General features: G+C 39.3%; 1 protein-coding gene across 1 annotated transcript in view; it reads left to right on the top strand.

Annotated features, from left to right (window-relative positions):
- The first annotated feature begins 1556 nt into the window (after positions 1 to 1556).
- The window catches only part of celf1 (cugbp, Elav-like family member 1), a 36749-nt gene continuing 14798 nt past the window's right edge, over positions 1557 to 23507 (top strand). Inside the window, exons 1-7 of the mRNA XM_054608432.1 lie at positions 1557 to 1710; positions 7611 to 7733; positions 16574 to 16761; positions 17371 to 17453; positions 21901 to 21949; positions 22550 to 22624; positions 22663 to 22722. Coding sequence (XP_054464407.1) covers positions 7630 to 7733; positions 16574 to 16761; positions 17371 to 17453; positions 21901 to 21949; positions 22550 to 22624; positions 22663 to 22722 — 559 coding nt within the window. The 5' untranslated portion in view covers positions 1557 to 1710; positions 7611 to 7629. The remainder of the gene's footprint in view (positions 1711 to 7610; positions 7734 to 16573; positions 16762 to 17370; positions 17454 to 21900; positions 21950 to 22549; positions 22625 to 22662; positions 22723 to 23507) is intronic.

Here is a 23507-nt window from a genome sequence, read left to right as displayed (position 1 = left end):
AAATATGAGTGTCACAGCAAAGGGTCTGAATACTTATGACCATGTGATATTTCAGTTTTTCTTTTTTAATAAATTTGCAAAAATTTCTACATTTCTGTTTTTTTCTGTCAAGATGGGTTGCTGAGTGTACATTAATGCGAAAAAAAATGAACTTTTTCGATTTTAGCAAATGGCTGCAATGAAACAAAGAGTGAAGAATTTAAAGGGGTCTGAATACTTTCCGTACCCACTGTAGGTTCAACTCTGGTCGTGGACACTGTTTGTGTATTGCTTACATTGCGATTTGGAGTCCCATTGCTCTTTTATGATTTCTACTTTTATTCTAATCATATTTATAATTTTGTACATTTTGTTTTATTTTTTTAATACCCCAATGTCCCCCCTCTGGAGAACACTAGAGGCTTACCTTTATCTCTAAGAAATTAAACATAAACCACAAATTATTAATGGGGAAATTAGGAAGTGATTGTGTGTGATGAGGGGGGTTCCTTACTATGGACTGTACCACGTTTACACTTTAACCCAGGGAACTGTCACGTGCACTTTCACTAGAACACTAAATACCAAGGATCGCCCTCAAGGCAAAGTTCTTAGTATTTTATTGCACTTTACATCCATCTGTTTTCTCTGACTATAAGTTTGTTTTATTATTATTGTTAGTATTATTGATATAATTTACTGTCAGACCAAAAACTGTCTATTGGTAACCAGGTAAATCTGTGGGAGAATGCTTTATTATAGTGGAATTTTTACTTCAGCAGCCTAATTAGTGTTTGGCTCCCATATTTAACTGCCATTTTTGTATCAGTTACTTGTTTTGGGGGATAATAGCCACCATTAATGCAAATAAAACATGTTTTAATTTGCATTTTAGAGAAGGACATGCACCATTAAGAAAAAAACATTTGACCAAATTCATATTAAAATATGCAGGCTGGGAAACACTCTTTGTGTTCAGAGTTGAACCTAAACGATTGGTGCAAGAAGTCCCGTTAAATGCATGCAGACACAATCACTTCCTAATTTCCCCATTAATAATTTGTGGTTTATGTTTAATTTCTTAGAAATAAAAGATAAAGCCTCTAGTGTTCTCCAGGGGGGGGAAATGGGGTGTTGCAGTATAGAACAAGGACAGAAATAAGTTACATGTACATAGAGAAAAGTTTAAAAAAAATAGAGAAAAGAAAGTGTAGAAAATTATAAATGAGATGAGAATAAAAGCAGAAATCATGAAAGAGCAATGTAAGCACAATACACAAGCAGTATCCACGACCAGAGTTGAACCTAAACGATTGGTGCAACAAGTCCCGTTAAATGCATGAGTGGGGGTAATGAATTTATCCAATATAAAATTGAATACCTCGACCGAAAAATACAAATTGTGCATGCAGCCATTTCAATATACCTCATAGCAAATGGGCACATGTAATGTTGGCTCTCACCAGGCCTCCCCCCACTTTGCCCTCCTCCCCCTTGCAGCCTTTTGATTGGTAACGGTTCAGGAGAGAGAGAGAAAGAGAGAGAGACTGCCATTTTACACAGTGCCTGCTGGCTGAGTCTCTCTCCAGTGACAGACCACACAAGTTCTCCACCTATGTGGAAGTGCGACATGATTAACGTCAGCTCGTGAGCAAAAACCTCCGTAAAGACATTTTTTTTTTGTCTTAAAAAGCACAAGTCCAAATTAAATAGTGACGTAAAAAAACACGGGTAAGTTGCTCGTCTTTGAAGTTATTGAACGCGACTGTCTCTCGCGCTATAGCTAACGTCATGACAACACATCCACGGGGTCGGCCCGGTCAGTTAGCCAGCCGAACTGGAGCGTTCCAACGTGTGATGACGTCATGGTAGAGTTGATATGGTTTGCACTAGCGGTGTTGAGCTATGGTGTGACGAGATGTTTCGGCATGTCGTTAATCAGCAGCTGTGCGGGGGCTTGGCTAAGCTTGAGAAGAGAGCTTTCTGTTTAACATATAACTATATTATAGCTATAACGTTAACACTATATAGATATAACGTTAACACTTTATAGATACAGCGTTAACACTTTATAGATACAGCGTGAACAACAAGAGATACGTCACCGAACGCGGAAGTCACCGCTGTGACTCCTCCCACAGTTTGGCTTTTTTTCAAAAAGGGGGGGCTGGTTAAATGTTAAATAGACTTTTGGCAAAAAAGTTATTAGTGACAAAAGTTTAAAGATGAGTATAGTGAAGTGTTATGTGTATTTAATGTTAACCGAGCGCTTAATTGTCTAAATTAAACATGTCAGTGGAATTTATTAGATTTTTTTATGAGATGGACAAAGTAAAAATAACATAATTTGTGGCTTTGGCATGTGTCTGACACAGCAACAGTGAGGATTCAACAGTCAACTATGTCTACATTAAGGCTTCATGTTGAAATGCTGCTTTAGTGTGTAAATGTTTGAATCCACACTAGTGTCCACAGTGAACACATGTAAAAAGCATAAAAACAGCCTCATTTCAATTGGAAGACAATCAAACTTTTGGCAACGAGTGAGAGAGATACCCAACTGACCAAAGCATTTTTTTATTGTCACGATTTTGTCTGCATAAATACAGATCAATGTCAACAGCTGTGCTCACCCACCTCTGATTCGACCACGGTTGCTTTGCTGAGTGCCAGCCCGTTTACACTTCTGTTCGATCTCCTCTGGTCACTTATATGTGTTGTGTTTAATACAGAGAACATTCGTACTAGTTCCCATTTACATGCGTTCCTATTGTCAGACCACTGAACAAGTCATGAACTTATGTTGTTTCTCCTTGAGCTTTTTTATCCGCCATGGGCAGGTATTTGTCATTTGGGGGGTCACCCGCTCATGCAGAGACACTTGTTGGACTGGGTATGAGAATACTGTGTAGAGTTAGTCAAATTTGAGCCTTAACTGTATTGACCTTGTCATTTGTCTTGGCAAAGAGCAGGCTCCCCCTTTTTATTGCATCTTTTACCTTGTTACCGTTCATCTCATTTTGGTTGTCTGTTATGGTCAGATGTGATTCTCTTTTCTTCTTTTTTTTTTTGCTTTGTCAAACCACTGCTGCTCTTAATCATTTCTGTGGTACAACATATGACTGGATGATATAATTAACAGATGATCATAATGACCATTGACCATAGAATATCGCCAATTTCTAATGTCCCAAGCAATGTTATTTTGGACAGTGGAGGGGCTTATTATGTAAACCTCTGCTCTAATACATTGTGGTAAACTCTGAACAGAAGTGTGGGAGTGAAACAAAATTGCAAACCACATATAAGGTAGACCACTATGGTTTGGCCCTGGTGCTCCTAAACCAGGTGGGTCAGTGTGGTTATCTCCTGCTGTAAGCCTGCGGTTTAAACATATGTGGTTATGGCTGGGCATGCCAGCATTCAGATAAAGTGTACTGAGCCAATGAAACCTAACGTACTATTACTCTGACAGAATATAACATTTCTGGGTTATTTTCTCTAATTCAACTTTTTTTCAGGTTGGAGAAAGTAGAGGCAAACAGCTCAATCAGTTATATTCATGTGTCAAATCTTCTCCTGAAGGAAAGTCTCCATCTTCCTGGTGTTAGAACAGATATGTCCTCATTTAACTATGCAAAAGATTGAGCATTGGGACAGAGATGTGTTTGAAAGGGCCTTGGCCTCTTAAAACTGTTATAAAGGGCATGGGTAGATAATGAAAGCGCAAATGTTAATGCGGCTTTATATGCTGTTATCGATCTCTCCACTAGTTTCAATTTTATAACATTTCTAAGAATTTCAATGTCATTCATGTTTATGCACTGTTTGAATGCTTTAAACAGGCCCTATTATGCTATTTTCCGGGTGCATATTTTTATCCCAAGTTACAGTTACAACATGTTTACATGCGTTAATGCTCATAATCCGCCTTGTTTTTTCTCATCCTGGCTGTCCTGCAGCAGCTCTTCTCACCCTCTCTCTGAAACGCTCTGTTGTAATGCTTGCTCCTCCCTCCAGAAAGAAAAGTCTGCTCTGATTGGTCAGCTAGCCCGCTTCAGCTCCGTCTCTCTCTTTTGTTGTTTGAGGGCCAAACTAGCCAGAAGGAGTTTAACGTCACTTCCGTAACATTATGACCTCATAAAGTTACAGAAGTGAAGGAGAGAATTCAATCGAGCCGTTTCAAGCAGCTCAGGAGCTTCTGAGGGGGAGGGTAACTCCTTTTAGGCGTGGACTTCAGGTTTTACACTCTACGGACCTTTTACGTGTACAAAAATATATAACAGACTAAAGAAGAGGGGAAAAAGTGAAAAAGCATAATAAGGCCACTTTAATGTGATCAAACAGGACCAATAAGACAATTATAACAGTGCCAGTCATGCAGGACAAAGTGTTCTAGTTATAGGAGAACATTTTGATGAAAAAATAGTTGTTGGAATTTGAGTAACTGTATTATTTAGGCCTGTTATTATTATTAGGCTTCAGCTATTTGTTGTGAAACCGATAGAGCTTGTTCAGTCTGCCCAGCAAAACCACTGGCCCAAATTTGTGGTTTATACAAATCAATAAGCTCACACAGCCAATTAATAGCATGTTTTTGTAATTTTTTTTTTTTAAAGATTATTAGTTGTATTATTCCCCCTTCATTAGACAGTCATCAGTGAAGAGATAATTGTTGCATGGGCAATGGCATGCAATGTAACCATTTGGCCACCAGGTTGCTCCAATGAGTATCGTAACTTGTTGAACCGGTGTAATCATACAGTATTGGCTGTTAGTCGCAAAGGTTTTATTGCAATTATAGTAATCAATGACAATGAAATGGAGATAAAAGTGAAATGATGCAGAGTGCAAGGATGCGTGAATAAATATGGAAAGGTTGTAACAGGATATTTTATGCACATGAGGTAGGTGGGATATGCATATCATTTAGAATTGAAAAGTACTGGGTTATTGCACATGGATTTGTTTCTGACGCAGTAAGAAATGAATAATTGTTCATCAGTGTGACAGCCATAGGAAAGAAGTTGTTCTGGTGTCTGGTTGTTTTGGCGTATAGTGCTCTGTGGCGCCTACCAGAGGGGAGGAGTTGGAACTGATTGTGTCCAGGGTGTGATGGGTCTGCAGAAATGGTTCCTGCCCATTTCCTGACTCTCGAGATGTACAAGTCCAGGATGGAGGGCAGACTGGCACCAATGTTTTTTTCTGCAGACCTGACAGTCCGTTGTAGTCTGTTCCTGTCCTTTTTGGTGGCCGATCCAAACCAGACAGTGATGGAACAGCAGAGAACAGACTGGATGATGGCGGAGTAGAACTGAGTCAGCAGCTCCTGGGGCAGGTTGAACTTACTGAGCTGACGCAGAAAGTACAACCTCTGCTGGGCCTTTTTCCTGATGGTGTCGATGTTGGAGGCCCACTTTAGTATGGGAGTATGGGATGGGGGGACGTGTTGGAGGGCTCCTCCTGAAGTCCACTGTCATCCCCACAGTTTTGAGCTTGTTCAGCTCCAGGATGTTCTGAACCCCATCAGTTGATCAACCTCCGCAGACTCATCACCGTCCTTGATGAGGCCAATGACCGTTGTGTCGTCTGCAAACTTCAGGAGTTTAGGGAGCAACCTGGTGGCCAAAGGGTTACAGTGCATGCCATTGCCCATGCCACAATTGTCTCTTCACTGTTGACCAGTGATCGGTTGAAGATCTGCGTGATGATAGGGGCCAGCTGGTCAGCACAGACTTTCAGGCAGGAGGGTGACACACCGTCTGGGCCGGGTGCCTTCCTGATCTTCTGTCTGTGAAAGAGCAGACTCACATCCTCTTCACAGATCCTCAGTGTCGGTGGGGGTCAGTTGGGAGGGGGAGGAGGTGGCAGGGGGTGTAGGTGGGTGATTGATCTCAGAGCAGTTGTGGCGTGTGAAGGTTGGCTTGTCAAACCTGCAGTAGAAGACATTCAGGTCTTCAGCCACTTGACGATTCTCCACAGTGTTGGGGAATGGTCTCCTGTAGTTTGTGAGTTCCTGCAGGCCTCTCCACACTGACGCAGTGTTGTTGGCTGAAAATCTGTTTTCCAACTTTTCAGTGTAGCACCTCTTTGCTACTCTGATCTCCTTCTTCAGTGTGTTTCTGGCCTGGTTGTACAGGATCCAGTCCCCACTACTGTAGGCCTCCTCCTTGGCCCAACGAAGCTGTCTGAGTTTGGCAGTAAACCAGGGTTTTTTGTTATTGTATGTGCAAAAGGTTTTGGTCGGCACACACATGTCATCACAATAACTGACGTACGATGTCACAGTGTCAGTGAGCTCATCCAGATCTGTAGCAGCAGCCTAAAAACTCCAATCTGTGCAGACAAAGCAGTCCTGTTGCTCCAGCTTTCCTTCCTTGGTCCATCTTCTCACAATCCTTACCACAGGCTTTGCATGGGGGACTGCGCGGTAGGCGTCCTTTATGACAGTGTAGCAGTGGTCCAGTGTGTTTTTGCCCCTGGTGTAACACTTAATATGTTGTCTGTATTTTGGCAGTTCTTTGCTGAGGTTACGCGGTTCGCTTGGAGGAGATGAAAGCCCAGCAGATTTAGTGCGCTGTCCGGGATGTGCACCCCAAGCCAGGTTTCCAGCAAATCCCGTAGAGACGCTGCTCCTCCAACTAAAAGCTCAATAAAAAATTCAATGAAAACCAATGAAAACGTTTCAGTCCAGCGCCCTCTTCAAAGCCTCAAACCGTGACTTCAGACCTCCGCTCCGGAGGGCTGATAACGCCGCTGGACACGCCACTCGCTAATTGCTCCAATAACAGCTGCTTTCCTCCACATGTTGGCAGTAGTAGAATTATAAAATGCAGAATTGAACTGCATAACAGTTGCTAGCAAAGACAACAAGGTAAAAAAACGGCTGTAATCAGTTATCCTTGTAGAATTAACCTGGTAGTCGATCGGTAATCAGGGCTGTTGTAGTTTGTATTCTTCCGGAAATGGGTCACGTGGTAAGGGCGTGACGACGAATCAGGGAAGGACACGTCGTATCTCCTAAGACCCAATCAAATAGCGAACACGGGTGCCTACGCCATAGTTTCCAAATGTATCCGTTTCCGCCATCCACACTATCAGGGATACCCGCCGTTTTCAAACGTAGCAGTCCTTGGGAGCGTTTTCAAACTATTGCGCAAAAGAATTGCAGAAAAGAGTGGTAATAGTTTTCAATAATTCAATTAAATGTATTTATTTTTTGGAGGAGATCATTTATAAAACAGTTATGTTAAAGTGACATTACACCTGCTCCTGATTAGTTAAAAGATTTTCACCCGTCTAAGTCGTCGAAAGGCAATTACGACCTACTCCGCTTAAGACCAGGTGTAAGCCTTGTTGGGGCAACCAGCCCCTTATCTTCCTGGTTTTTCTTCATCTGTCGTGGATGTCACTGCTAGTACTTGTTTTTGCCAGATAAGGTTACAATGTTTTTATTTGTCATTGTACGATAGGGTTGCACAACGAAATTAAGGTTGTAATCCTAATTTGCTACATAGGAAAGATAATTCCCCAAAAACTATGTTATCTATGGAGGGTAGAGTTAAGATACATAACCACCCGTCTATGTTCCACTTGTGATGAGTGTTTCCTGTGTTTGTTTGTGTTACTAGAAGTAGTGCAAGGCCCTGGATGGATAGCCTGGACTCTGAAACCCTGTATGTCTCTCCAGAGCAGACTGGACCGCCCACGCTACCCCTCTCTACATCAGAGGTCTCCAACTTGGCACTAGTGGGGTAAGAAGTTCTGATAGCAGTTTGGGGGTACGGCAGGGGGTTATAGAATGTATCATGTACCATGTATCTCTCTCAAACAGTCAATCCATCAGTCCAAATAGAAAACTATATACAAAAGAATGCATAGCTATGGTACAGTCAGCTTAACCATAATTAAAAATGTATGTGACTCTAATAGTATTCATACATAATAAGGCAAAGTCACTTCCTGTTGTTAGCATGGTCCAAGAACTGGCTCCATGTTTTTTAAAACACATCATGAGACCCTATAAACAACAAATGTTGATACATTTAGAATTTGTTGTAGTGATTTATATAATGGAAACCACAATACCTGAACATCATCATTTTTTTGTTTCTGCACTGTACTTTTGCTCTGGTTTATGCTCTTAGATGCTTGTTTAAGAAAGGAGATGCACTTATGACTTCTGGTGACTAGTAGTTCTCTTGAATACCTATGTTGAATACACTTATTGTAAGTCGCTTTGGATAAAAGCGTCTGCTCAATGACTGTGATGTAATAATTTAAGTCTGGCCAACCTGCGCCATAGTTTGTGATGTGTGTATCACAGGCTCTTAATCAGAGTCACAATAAGCACCTCTATTACACAGTATACTGTTTTGTCCCATTAATCTTTTGCCTTCAGATTGAAATCACAGACTATATCCTGTTACCTCATTGACACAGTTTACACTTCATCGGAGTCGTAGCTCATTTAGATCAGCAGAACCTCTCACGCAGGCGCAAAGTTGGCCGTTGAATGTAGTCTTTGCTGTGTGTTCAAGTTTTTGGCCAAGCAAGTACGATGTAAGGTGTTTATGCTATAAACACGTCCTTTGTTTATAGCATAAGTTTGCAAGTTTTAGCTAGCCATCTCCCAGTTTTGTCACGTAGTGTGTGTCTTGGTGATGTAGCTGTCAATAACACAGGAGGTCCACCAATGAATGTTGGATTTGGGTCAAATGTAGTAAACTGCTTTCCTGGAAAACCTGATTTCTTTGAAGAGATTTAGTTCTACACCTTTTAATAAAGATATTTTTGTTATTTCACAGAGTTGGCATTAGAAAATATGCTTTGCTGAGTTTTTCACTTTTCATAGGTGTGGATGTGTTTGTGTGTGCACTGTGGGCTGCACAAAGACCAAAGCCTGTGTCATTTTGACATTGGTTCACTTCTGTTTTTACACACACAAATCGCACACAAACCACTGCAGCCTTTAGGACAACAGGGGAAACACAGCCCCCCTCAGGCCGGAACCTAATTGTTAGCCCCTGGAGTGGCTAGTCCAGGGATTAGCTACTGGCTGGTGAGTACTATTCACTCCCTCTTTCATTCCCTCTGCCCACTGGGCCTTATCACCATCAATCTGACACCATGTTTATCTGACGCTGCAGCCAGATTTGCTGGCCTAGGAGAAATGTTCACAAAGGCCATGGATCATCAGCACTTTGATTGTGGGACCCCAAATGGCCATTACTTTCTCTGGCCCCAGTGATCCCAACAGCCCTCCGTGATCCCCATGCAGTGGTTAGTCCCAGAACCTGTAAAGCCAACCTGAAGGCCTGTCTGTCTGTCATTTGTGCTCTTCTTCGATCTCAAACGAAGGCTGTTCCTCAGACAGATTTTGTTTTGTTGTATATGCGTTCCAGTGGTCCAGTGGTCTCCATGTGCATTAGTTTGTTGCGACAAACAGTTTTTCGGCTGCCTTGTTATACCCTTCCCGGGAACTTACCAACAAGTGTATGATCTGGAGTTTACCACCACCCTTTGATCAATTAAGCTTCATCGTTGTGTGTGTTCAAAGAAGAAGAAGAAAGACCGATTTGCCATCATGGCTTCTTTTAAGTTGGATTTTCTCCCGAGATGATGGTGGACCATTGCTCTTTGAATTCTAGTCCTGCGTAAGTACCACGCTTTGACCAGCTTTGTAAGTGTTGTCTGTTTTCCTAACGTTGTTCTGTGTCTCTGGAAATCACTTTGAATGGACTGGTCTGTTTTATAGGTCTTTATTGAGATTTAGTATATGATAAGTAATAACCATGAGCAGCTTTGTTTGAATGTGTCCGGGTGAAAATAGGCCTCCTGTGGTTGTCATTTTCCTCCACACAGCACTCTAGTGTACTAAGAGGAGTTGTGCTATCTTCCTGTATGCCTTTCTTTAAGGTTGGGTATTGTTAAAGACTGATTTGTGATGCAAATTCAGGTATTAATCAGTTCCTGTTCTTAAGGAAACCTGTCTCTGATTCTTGGCACATTATCTGTGCAAGTAACAAAAAAAATGACACAGAATTTTGTGCTTAATAGGCTGCTCTAACCGATCGAAATTGACAATGAATGCCTCTCTCCTTTTAGTCACAATAACTGCATTATCAGTATTTATTATTCATTCCCAAAACAGACTTTTTGATCAAATTTCCCCTGAAAGCAACAATTGTCATCTCTGGCATAATGATAATTAAATAAAAAGACAGATGTAATCGTTCCCAATATTCCCAATACCTTTTTATCTAATGAAATATTCAGCTTTAATCCATATTTGTTTGCATTAAGCCTTTCAATATAATATTTTCACTGCATTAAAAAAACACACAAAGGGAGACAAGCACCGTATTAACAGGGCCGTTTTTTTTTGAATGCTAGGTAAATTACATTTGCTACAGATTTAATTTAATTTATATGGGTGCTGCTGCTGCTCCAAGGCAAAGTCCTTCAACACAAATGTGCCAAATGCTTCAAAGGCCTTGGATGATGACAGCATTTTCACATCTAGAAGGCAGAACTTGCACTGTTGTTTTTTTCTTTAATAGCATACAAAATATGTAAAATCATGGCGAAATTTCAGCATGTTTCTTTGGTCTTATCTTTATTTACACATTTGGTATTGAAGTAATCCAAAAGTAATGGAAAGTAATTGAATTACATTACTTTTATACTTTGAAACTTGGATAAGGTTACTGATTACATTTTTTAACATGTAATTGGTAATTGTATCAGATTACATTCTTGAATTTACTGTAAGCAACAACAACACATACAAAACAAATGTACTAAAAAAAAGTAGAGTATATATATATATATATATATATATATATATATATATATATATATATATATATTTATTTAAACCTGGATAAATAAGAAATATTGATAAGAAACTTTGATAAATACATTTTATAGCCTGTCACAATGACACAACTCATTTTCCAACCGCTATTGTTATCAGATGGAAAAATTTTGATTGCCTTGGATGATGCAGTAAACTGATCCAGACCAAACCGTTTAGACAGTCATACATGTGTGCACTTGCTTTGTAACTCTTTTTCTATTCCATATGCAAACATGCACTGACTTTACACTCTCACGATAGCTTGAATTTGCAAAATGTTTACTTCATTCAACAAACATTGAGTAGATATTTTATAGATAGATAGATCGGATTAGGAAGTTACAGCCAGACATTGTACTATGACCCCAGAGCTCATCCAAGAGTCTGCAGCTCACCTGTCTGTGTGTGTGTGTTTGGCTATAAAAGTACATTATGCTTAGTTGGCATGCACATTATTTAACCCAACTGGCCTTAAATCAAATGATTGTCATTGTACTTCTGATAATGCAGAGCTTTGGCTTCAGTAGAGGGACACCTGTCCCTGAAACCTGGCTCTGAATAGGGATCTTTGCCTCTTTGCCTTTCCCTTCTATGCTCTGCTCTCTGCGCCAGTTCCTGTTTGTGATGCCAGCAAGCATTCAGAGTAGAGGCCACAATAGGCTTTAGGTAACGTTTACTTGTGTTGGTGAAGACATTGCTTGCTATCCACAAGTGCAAAAAAAATCTTCTAGAAAGGGAGACCAGGGCACCAGACTAACTTTGCTACCAACTTTCTTGCCCCGATTTCGTTGCTGAAATGCACCGCCTGCAAACCATTGTATTCCTGTGGTTCGGTGTGCCTGGTTTGCGATTCTCTCTTGAGCTCCTCTCTTGTGCTCCTCTCTTGTGCTCCTCTCTTGAGCTCCTCTCTTGAGCTCCTCTCTTGTGCTCCTCTCTCGTGCTCCTCTCTTGTGCTCCTCTCTTGTGCTCCTCTCTTCAGCTCCTCTCTTGCGATCCTCTCTTGAGCTCCTCTCTTGTGCTCCTCTCTTGCGATCCTATCTTGCGCTGGGTGCCGAAAAGTTAAAATATGCTTAACTTTTTACAGCAATGTGTAGCGGACATTCACCAAGACATTATAAACTTAAGTGTCTATAAGACAATCTGAACTTATCAACTTCCTTCTGGATACGCTCTCACCACCTATAAGGGCACTTAGTGGTTGGACTCTGTTTTTAACCTATGCCTGGACTTGCTCAAGATAAGACTTGGGGTAACTCTTGGGGTCACTCGATGTTTTATGAACCCACCTTTCTGGGTTTTATGAGCATCCATATTCCTGAGGACAAAGAGAAGCATCCAATTGTAATAAATAATTTAAAGAAACCTTTACTTGATATTTGAATCCTAGTTGTATTAAGTCCCTATATCTTAAAATATATATTAAAACATATTTTAACGCAATTATTTTAGTTTCCTGACATATACACTTATCTCAACCACAGCACAGGACAACAGAGGGGGGAAGGAATGTTCTTCTCCTCCCCCCTTTTATTGTATCTCACACAGGACACTGATGGGTGCTGAAATGTTGAGTTTAATGTTATCCATTCATTTATTATGCATATAAGTACACATACATGTATATCTACATAGGTATGTCTGTGTCATGATAACAATGTCTATCTATGTTGTATAATTATTTAATTCATTCTGTGTTTAATTAAATTTTATTCATTTATATCAAACTATTTGGTATCATTCTGCAGCTGAGATAGCACCAAGTTCAAATATGGAAGAATTAAAAGAACTTTGTAAGTAACTAGTGTTAATTAAAATTAAAATTAATTAATAATCGAGATAGTTTTAAGATGGGAGTGGTTTGTAAAACTACACCCCCTTTTTCAAGAAGATAAAGCAACAAGAAGACTCTGCTCTGGTAGTCTTCCACGACTTCAACTCTGGTTATTGACCCTGAAGGGTGATCTCTGGACCCCCCTCCCGGCCATCAGGTCCAGGAAGGGTGGGTCGCCGTTCTGACCACCTAGCAGATCAGATACATCTCCACAGGTTGAGAGGAACTCCAGCCAATATGAGAAGCAAGAATGCCTTCCTTCATCTGGTTTCTAAAATACTACATCTATGATCAATAACTTGGAATCCTGCACACCAGATCTCTCCCTCGTGGCCCCGCTGGTTCCGGCTCTTTTCTGGTATAAGGTTCCTGATCTGTCGACTATTGAGAAAAACAGACTCTTAAACTGGCGAACATGCCATAATGACCCCTGTTGTGGGGGTTGATAAGATGACTCAGCATCTTGCTGAGAGAGATGGAGACGAGGAAGAACGGTTCAGGCCGAACCTAAATAGTCTGTATTTGTATAGCGCTTTTCTAGTCTTCTGACCACTCAAAGTGCTTTTTAAACTACATATCATCATCTAACCATTCATACACTGATGACCGGGACTACCATGCAAGGTCCCACCTGCCAATCAGGACTTTAACTAACATTCATACACGGCAGAAATAGCCTGCGGAGGCAATTTGCGGTTAAGTGTCTTGCCCAAGGACACATCGACATCCTCTGATTGGAGGGCGACCCCGCTCTACCACTGAGCCGACTAATGCTAAGTCAAAGGTTTAAAAGAATGTCAGCCCGAAATATGAAATTCTGGAGTTTTCATTAAACTGTAGTGCTCTGTATTCCCCATAGTCCACATAAGAGTATTTCACAAGTCTACAATGTTAGCAAGTACTATATCTAAAAGTGAAACCCAAAAGCACATTAAATGTATAACATACCTTAGCTTCTCAGGTGAGTATCCCTCAGAGTACCCGCAGACAGCAGTTTGTGGATGGTCTGTTGTCGGTACCGGGTCATTCTGTGATGTACTCTAAAAGACAGAGACAAATGTATTCATTAAACCTAATTTACATCCAATGAAAACAGTCAACATCTATCAAGCTAAACAGTCATGTCCGTCACAAATCATCAGACAACAAATATGCATCTAAACACATGCACAAAGACTCACAATGTTATTTTATGACAAATACAGCCCGGCTGTGTAGTAAATTTACGTAGTTCATCTTATGCTGGGATGTGTCTAGTTGACCTATTGTTGGCAGTTTAATGAAAGGAGCCCAGTGGGTCAGAGCAGAAACAGCCGGGTAACAGTCATGAAAATATCTACAAAGTTAGCCAAACCAAAGTGGATAGTGGCAGTAACATTACACTTTGTAATCACAAACCTACCTCCTCACTTGAACACTTTTCACGATGGACAAATTCAGTCCTCATATTCTACACAGTAGTGTTAAACATTAATCATCCGCAAATAATAAATCTACTTACGGGTTGGGATCCTTAACCGCCATCATCTTTCAGCATCTTAAAGCGTTTCGAAAATCCAGCCGTGAGCTGTGTCCAGTTTTGAAAGTTGTCCTCGGTAAAATGCATTAAAAAATGAAGTTTAGCCACTTATTTTTCAAGTCATCTTCCTTTGGGGGTTCATACAAAGAACATTTCCTTTCTCAGTGCAGAACAGTGTCTTCTCGACGTGACGGCAGCTAATCAAACTCTTCCTCCGGAGCTCCAGCTCCGTCTCTATGTAGCTTTGTTTGAGGGCGGGCCAAACTAGCCGGAAGTTTATGCAAATTAGTTCCGTAACATTATGACCTAATAAAGTTACGGAAGTGATGGAGATAATTCAATCGAGCCGTTTCAGGCAGCTCAGGAGCAGTGATTCTGAGGGGGAGGGTAACTCCTTTTAGGCGTGGACTTCAGGTTTTACACTCTACGGACCACACTAAAGGAGAGGGAAAAAGTGGAAAAGCATAATAGGGCCACTTTAACCAGTCTGTTCAATCTCGTCCTGTCCGCAGTCGAGATGCTGCTGGCCCAACAGACCACTGCATAAAAAATGGCTGATGCCACCACAGATTTGAAGAAGGTCCTTGAAAAGGACCTCAGTCTTCTCAGAAGAGAGAGTTTGCTCTGTCCCTTTTTGTATAGTAAAACATCAATCAATGATTTTGATGAGTCATTGATTCTACCTGGTCACATTCAATCCCTTTTCATTTATTTGCGGTTTATCTATATTCATTGTACTTTTCATAATAATGTTCATTTATTCCATTCATGTTGTTTGTTTTATCATTTATTCCTTTATTTTGTGTTTAGTAGTTATGTAGTTAGTTAAATACATATTTTATTTATAAATAACTTGACATTTGATTTGTGTGTATATGAAATAATAGGTCACTGTATAGTTTGAGAAGAACTCCGTAGCAACCCTGAGATTATGATTTAATTGATTAATATCACATTTTGAAGTTTTCCCTATTTTTAAAAATTGAATCTTATGTTAAATTCTGTTAGTTAAACTAACGGTGGCTTATGGCCTAAGCTGATTACCATCCTGATTTTATACTAATTCTTAAATCGGCGGAGGAAGTATCCACGGCAGCAATTCGTTTTGTATTAAGGTTGTCATGCATACTATGTTTCCACCTGTTAATGCAAGCCTGCTGGAACATTAGCGAGAGTCCGGTTGAGAGAGTCTGTGTGTGATGATGAGTATGGAGACAGCAGTAATGTTATAGCTTTGAATTTGTTGGTTAATAAATGCTACAACTCCTCAAGAGCCATGTAGAGACCCAAGCTACCTTTAGGATGGACCAAATCCAAGATAACATAAGCAGAACCCTACATATAACTGAACATATTAACCAGTCTGTATGAAATACTTTCAACTATTATTTTGCACCAGGAGTGGACAATGTGTACTAACAATCCAATTTGAAAGTGTTAGTCCTTGGCATAACAGTGTTTGGCTTTTGTGTTTAGTGGGAAAGCCAGTTTACAATCTGCATTCATTGTAGGGACAATGACGGCAGTAGTCACAGGTATTTATCGGCTTCAGCTCCGGTAGGGAGTGATGGAAGCATTTTGACACGCTAATTTTCGGCCCTTTTCTGGTGCTTTCTTTCATCTCAGGCACAAATTATGTCCGTCTCCTTCCAAGCAGCGGTCAAACATGGTGCCAAAAACTGAACTGCAGAAACATTTTCACTGGCCTCTATACTTTTTTCTACTTTCTTCTAACTCTGTTTTCCGGAGTGCTACTGACGTCCATAGTGACACGCCAGAAAGAAAAGAAAAAGGCCATATTCATATACTCCCAATGGGAAAGGAGTCATTCACCAATTCTTAGCGAGTTTTCCCGTGTTTAAAAAACCTGCATAAATGCACTAATTGAGGTTGAAAAGGGGTTTTAGAAGACTTGCTACTGGGAAGTGGTACCTGACATGCTGGAAGTAGCATGACATAATTGAAGAGTATTAGTAGAAGGCTGTGCTTACTGGCATATGCTACAAAAAAACTGGTGAAAGCTTTAGCAACATTGTTGGAGCTTCTGTTATGATGGCATTTCAAATATTTCTTTACTCCACATTTTACTGCATTAATGTATTAATAAATATCATATGTAGTCTTTGGACCGAGAAAATTAAAACTCAGATGTAGACCTCATTTTCATTTATTTGTTTTTGTGTCTCAACAGAAACTTGCCTTTAGTATCCTTAAAATGACAGAATATAAATAATCAGTAGAATGTGTGATTATTATATGACATTAATAATCAGCATCATAAATACAGAAATTAAAACACTATCTGGGCTGCCCTATTTTCCTCCATTTTCCTGTACATTTTGTTTCTAGCCTTCATCTAATTCACTGATATATGTCTTTGTAGTGGGAAGAAGATGAATGGGTCTCTGGACCACCCTGACCAACCAGACATTGATGCCATTAAGATGTTCGTGGGACAGATTCCGCGGTCCTGGTCCGAGGAGCAGCTTCGTGAGCTGTTTGAGCCTTATGGAGCAGTCTATGAGATAAATGTTCTCAGAGACCGCAGTCAGAATCCACCACAGAGCAAAGGTCAGCCTACTAATAACATAATAATGTGTGCACACACCAAAGTATTTCATTTGAATCTATAATAGTTAGGCTTTAAATTTAGCAGTGTAGTATAAAATATGACTGGGTTTTTGTCTCCATCCCAGCGACAGCAGTAACCAGTTGGCTGGTTGGCGGAGGCATACAAAAGGGAGGCATTAATTCTAGATTTCTTTTTTTATTTAAAAAAAAAAATGTAGAATTAGTTTCAAACAAAAAATAGATTGACTTGGCTAATAAGATATTATCGTTGTACCAAACATTTTCACTTTTACGAACAACTTCCAAAACAATTGTGGCTTTTTTCAAAGAACCCTCCATTTAACTCAGATATTAATAAAAGATTTTGGCCGATGTTTTTATGTGTTAAGGTCTTTGAGGACAGTGAAACATATTTTCATTTGATTATTTTTCTTCTTTTTATTAATAGTTTTTTGGATTGATGAGGACCTTGTAATAGCCTAGTGGTAGTGCTGCCAAACTATTGTGGGACCAGCATACCCTCAACATAGAAGATCTATGATTTTTACAGACAACATTTAGTAACTGAGTCAGGTGTGTGACACAGGTGTCTTTTTCAATCCTCTGCAGGCTGCTGTTTTATAACGTACTATACTCGCAAATCAGCATTGGAAGCACAGAATGCGCTGCACAACATGAAGATTCTGCCAGGGGTAGGTGACAGCTTCCTTAATGTGCCCTTTCAATGCATGCTGGTTTATATGGAAGCCTTGGACTTCTTCTCTGTGGCTACCCACTTGCAGCTGGACCACAGTGGGATGCAGAACTGTCTGAGCTGATTCGGGTCTATTATTTCATGGTCAAATTACTAACAAAAGTTAAAAGCCTATTGTTATTATTATTTGTTTTGTTGTTATCATTATAATTATTATAAATAATAATAATAATAATAACCATAACAAAAATGGCATTATTATTATTGTTATAATATTACTATCATCTTTTATTAAAATTGTTATTAAGTTTGAAAAAGATGGTTGTGCAGGCTAAACTGTCCACAATTGCAAAGGTAAAATTTGAAGGAAATGTGTGCTTACAAAAAAGAAAGACCCATGTCAGCCACAAGGGGAGGCTAAAATTTAAGTGAACCACACATTAAAGTACTTTATATCTACATATTCCTTTGATGGAGCGGGTGTGGCTCAGAGATGGATGTGGATTGAAAAAAACATTACATTTACACTTGTGTTCAATTAGTTCAGTCCTGATGTGCAGAAGGCACCTTGCATGGTAGCATCTGCCATCAGTATATTCATTTCAATTCAATTCAATTTATTTTGCATAGCGTCAGATGGCTTTACAATCTGTACACATAAGACATTGTAAATTTCCCCGCTGCGGGACTAATAACGGATTATCTTATCTTATCTTATCTTATCTTATCTTATCTTATCCTCTGTCTGGGAACCCTCACATCGGCAGAGGAAAAACTCCCCTAAAAAAACATTTAACAGGGAGAAAATAAAAGAAGAAACCTTAGGGAGACCAGGATCGACAGAAATGCAATAGATGTCATGTGTACAGAATGAACAACATAACTGAGATACAAAATATTCAATGCATATGACATAAATTATTCTTATAATAAGAGCAAGTAAGCAGATTAATGAAGGAAAAAATGAATGACTACTAATAATAACAGTATATTATAATATTATAATAATGATAAGAGCAGTAATGGTATAGGGAATAGTAATAGTAATGTGACTAATAATAATAATGGTAGTAGCAGTGAGTGTCAGCAGTACCACGGCAGTAGGCATGACCACGTACCAGCTATAACCACGATTCATGGAAACCTGCAAGGCGAGAAAGCACAAGTACTCTGGGGAAGAAGCAAAGTTAGTAATGTGCATAAATAAGACATGGATACATAAAGCTGGAGGGAGAGAAGAGGAGAGAGGAGCTCAGTATATCCTAGATTGTCACCGGCGGTCTGGCACTATAGCAGCATATCTAGGGGCTGGACCAAGGCAAACCTGAACCAGCCCTAACTATAAGCGCTATCAAAAAGCAAGGTCTTAAGCCTACTCTTAAAAATGGTGAGTGTGTCTGCCCCCCGGACTGAAACTGTAAGCTGGTTCCACAGAAGAGGAGCCTGATAACTGAAGGCTCTGGCTCCAATCCTACTTTTATATACTCTAGGAACCACAAGTAACCTTGCATTCAGGGAGCGCAGCTCTATAGTTGGGAAATATGGAACTATATTCCTTTAGATAAGACGTTGCCTGGCCAATCAGAGCTTTGTAGGTGAGGATAAGAATTTTTAAATTCTATTCTCGATTTAACAGGGAGCCAGTGCAGAGAAGCTCATACGGGAGTAATATGATTTATTTTCTTAGTTTTTGTTTAAACGTGCTGCAGCATTCTGGATAAACTGGAGAGTAGTGCAGTAATGTAGTCTAGAGGGAACAAATGCATGAACTTTGTTTTGAAACAGGATTTGCCTGCTCGCAAGTGAAAAAAGGCTTTCCTTGAAATTAGTTTTATCTGGTAGTTAAAGGACAGATCCTGATCAAAGATAACCCTGAGGTTCTTTACGGTAGTGGTGGATGCCAGGGGAAATGCCATCCAGAGAAACAAAATCGTTAGATAATTGATTTTGGAGGTGATCCGGGCCTAGTAGAATTACGCAATAGTTAACGCAATTGCAGTATCGCCCTGATGGGCAGGTGGCACATTGCAAGGTAGCCCCTGCCATCAGTGTATGAATGGGTGTGAATGGGTGAATGGCATGAAGTGTAAAGCACAATGAGTGGTCAGAAGACTAGAAAGGCACTATATTAATGCAACTCCATTAACCATTAATTTACCATCATCTGGCAAACAAACAAACAGGCTACGCTAACCAATGTTCTCTGACGCTGGAGAGACAGCAAGTGTTATTGCTGACAGTGGCATTCGAGGTTATTGTAACATTGACACTGCAAGCCAAGGCATTGATTCTTTATTATAACTTTAAAGGTCACCTATTATACAAAATACACTTTTTCATGGCAGACCCCCAGAGTGTCATAAAAAACACACCCTCTCTTTTTCTTCTGCTTCATCTATCTGATGACGTGTCACAAAAAGCTGATCAAAACAATGACCGTTTTTTACATCAACTAAAAAAACTAAAAAAACAACTTTATTTTTAGTTGATTTAGGATTTTCTTACTATAATGTCCTCACAACAAAAGGAAATCTCGTTCTCAATGAGGGTCAGGAACATCTTCTAACTGCAAGCTCTGGATGGATCTGGAAGTTTGTGACCCAACTTCAAACTTGGAAACTGTAAGTTTTGTCCTTATTTGAGTTCCTTTGTATTTAGCTGACTGTTTGCCTCTTACCATTAGCATTCTGTGCTGCTAAAACGGCTATCTTCAATTGTAGGTCCACATTACTGTAGTAATGTTAGGTAGTATAGAGAGAGACTGTGTGGACATTAGGCCTCACATAAAGATAGTAACTGTTTTTTTCCTTGTTGCCTTTCATGAAACCTCCTTGACGAGACATGAGCTAAAATAACCTAGTTTATATTTATTCTTTAGAATTTGTATTGTTATGCAACAATTCACCAAGACAAATTACTTGTATGTGTGAATGTTTCTTGGCTATTAAACGATAAGCATAGGGAGTGAGAGGTGAGTGATAGACCCTTGGGTGAACTGGGAGGAGACAGCTGTTGATCAGAGCAGAGGAGAAATTATAAGTAAAGTCTGTAAACTTCTTTGTGCTTCCCAACCACGGACAGCCTATTAAAATTTGCTATGTGAATACTTGTTTCAGTTTCATGTTGTCTCAGGCAAAATAATACGCAAAAGTGTAATAACACTGGCTGTACCAACCAGCTGAAAAGAGTGAAAAGTTACTTTGATCGTTATGATTCACAGATACACTGTAATATTGGTGACACACTGTAGCAGTTCCAGTGTAACATACATATTGAAAAACTGTCAGCAGCCCTCAGTCTCTCCAGTCACGGTCTCACTGAGTCAGTACTGTACAGAGTTTACAACAATAAACATTCCTCGTCAAATGTTCTGTGTAACCTTTCCTTCCTCTATTCTTGATAAAAACGTATTTTTACATTTTATTTAGATGTTGCCACAACTGTACATATATGATAATGATGCTGTTGTTGTAAACTATAACTTTCCTCATGTCACACTTCCTGTCATACACCTTGATGTTTTTTTTTAAAATTAAAAGTGAGTGAACAAGTGCAGAAAAGTACATGAACACATACTGTATACGACCAAAGAAATTATACTACATTAAGATAAATTATTGTATAATTTCTTTATGATACCCCTTGATTTTGTAAATTTCCCTGCTGCGAGACTAATAAAGGATTATCTTATCTTATCTTATTTTATTACATTACAGTATAATGTAACAGTGATTCTGCCATGTTTTACAGGTGACCTGAGTGACTTGATGCTCAGTCCTGAAGCTCTTGACCTCTGACCTGACCTCTGACCTGAGAGCTCCATCAGCATCTGACACAACTTTTAGTATACAAAAAACATTTTACTCATGAAGCACATAAGCTTACATACAAAATATGGCTTTGCTACAATTTTTCATCATGTGTACATAATAAACAATGGCAGTCTTTGAATAAAGAGCTTTATTTTTAAGATGTGTTTTTGTCGTTTTTAAATTTACAATTAATGAGCTTCTGGTATTAGACAAATATAAAATGTTCTTACACTAAAGTTCTATGTAATTTATTTATTTAAACAGGTGATATGAAAAAAGTATTTGATTTCATGCATGTAAAGGGTAAAACAAAGTTGTCCCTTTAACATGCTGACCTATCTTATTTTCTTATATGTGGATTCTGTTTACATTTATATATAATAATGACTATTTTTGTGTGTTTTGGAAAGTATTTTTGTAGAGAGTCATTTATATACAAAATATTTGTGAATTCCTCTGTGCATCAATATCAATGCTTATCTGACCCCATACTTTACACTTTATGTCATCATTCACCCAGTGGATGGCAGAGACTGCCAACTATATTAAGATCAATGTCCACTAACTGCTAAAAATACATCTATCAAATTTCAGCATTATGAGTTCTAACGTGTTATTTGTTCCCTTGTTCAGATGCACCACCCAATCCAGATGAAGCCAGCTGACAGTGAGAAAAACAATGGTAAGGATTTTCTAGCACTTTTATCCGTGTTCTCTGTCGATTGATACTAGCAAACATCTCTTTTACTTCCCATTCTGATGATATCCTTAAAAAAGCCTGTTGCTTTAAATAATTATATAATTGGTCAAAGTCATTAGACTGGTAAGACTGTTGAATGACATTATTAAGTATGACTACAACTGTTCAAATACCAATTGTGCGCTGTGCTAAAAGACAAACTCAACAAAGAAATGGTTACATTTTTCTCTTAAAGTTATTTTATCTCACCCACTCTCAAATATAAGACTGGCCTTTTCAAATGTATCCACTCTAAAGAGCTGCATTCTCCAGATTAACCACAATACTGTGGAAATTACTTTAAAAAGTCAAGTAAAAACGATAGTGAAGTGCCTATATGCACACGGAAACGTTTTTGCTTGCTGTAATAATTCCTATTGTTAATACTGGCCATTAAACTTAACACATGTCACTTGTGTTAAGATGACATAAATTGAAAAAGAGCCCAAATGAAACATATGTGCATGTTAATGATATATTACACCATTTACCTTGACACAGAGCAGGTGTGTTTGATGTAGTGTTGTGTTGTGTTGAATACAGCAGTGGAGGACAGAAAGCTGTTTATTGGAATGATCTCCAAGAAGTGTAACGAAAACGAAATCCGAATGCTGCTCATAGGGTCCTTCGGGCCCTGATGGACTTCTTCGGGGTTTGTACATACGGACAGATTGAGGAGTGCCGGATCCTTCGAGGCCCTGATGGACTCAGTCGTGGTAGGGCATATTCTGTTTTTATACACACACACACACACACACACACACACACACACACACACACACACACACACACACACACACACACACACACACACAGACACACAGTTACTGCAGCAGCACACAGATAAATAGAAAAGTAAAAGAGCAGAGTGAATTAGGTTTTGCTTTTGTTTACATGTTCATGCTTGCTGAACAGATGTATTGATAAAGTATTAGCTTTTTATTCAAAAATATTTTATTGCACTTACAGTGACACGCTTAGTTGTCGTCAACTCGAGTAATCTTCCCTTCTCCTGGTACACTTCAGTTTCTCCACCACAGCCTCTTTTCGAGGCCTCTTTTAAAAAGAGCCACTAACGTTCAAGTACTTCCTAAAAGTCAAAATGTGATACAAAATACTGTAACCATACATTCACTCGCCATCTACCCATATTCAATCGGTAACATGTTGTGGCATGTCATCAAAGTCTTTCTACTTACAACAAACTAATAAAATAAGCCCTCAGAAATATTCTTAAATGAATACTTAATACTAGGTGGTAGTTTTTGCTTCAAATAGAATACAGTTTCATTACAGAACACTGCACACAATTTTCAGATACAGTTCATGCAGTACAGCGTGTTTACGGTTTACCTCTCCATCTGCTTGTTTGTACATCTGCCTGTCCTTCTTGCTCTCTCCAAAGTGCATTCGCAGACATTTTTTGACAAAAGTGAAATAAGTTGTTTACCTTTTAAGTCTTTTAACGTTAAGTTATGTCATGGAACGTAAGGTTTGTAAA

Source organism: Anoplopoma fimbria, chromosome 2, assembly GCF_027596085.1.
Source record: "Anoplopoma fimbria isolate UVic2021 breed Golden Eagle Sablefish chromosome 2, Afim_UVic_2022, whole genome shotgun sequence".
Taxonomy (NCBI): Eukaryota; Metazoa; Chordata; class Actinopteri; order Perciformes; family Anoplopomatidae; genus Anoplopoma; species Anoplopoma fimbria.
Note: the sequence above shows the minus strand (reverse complement) of the source record. Positions and strands in the feature narration are given on the sequence as shown.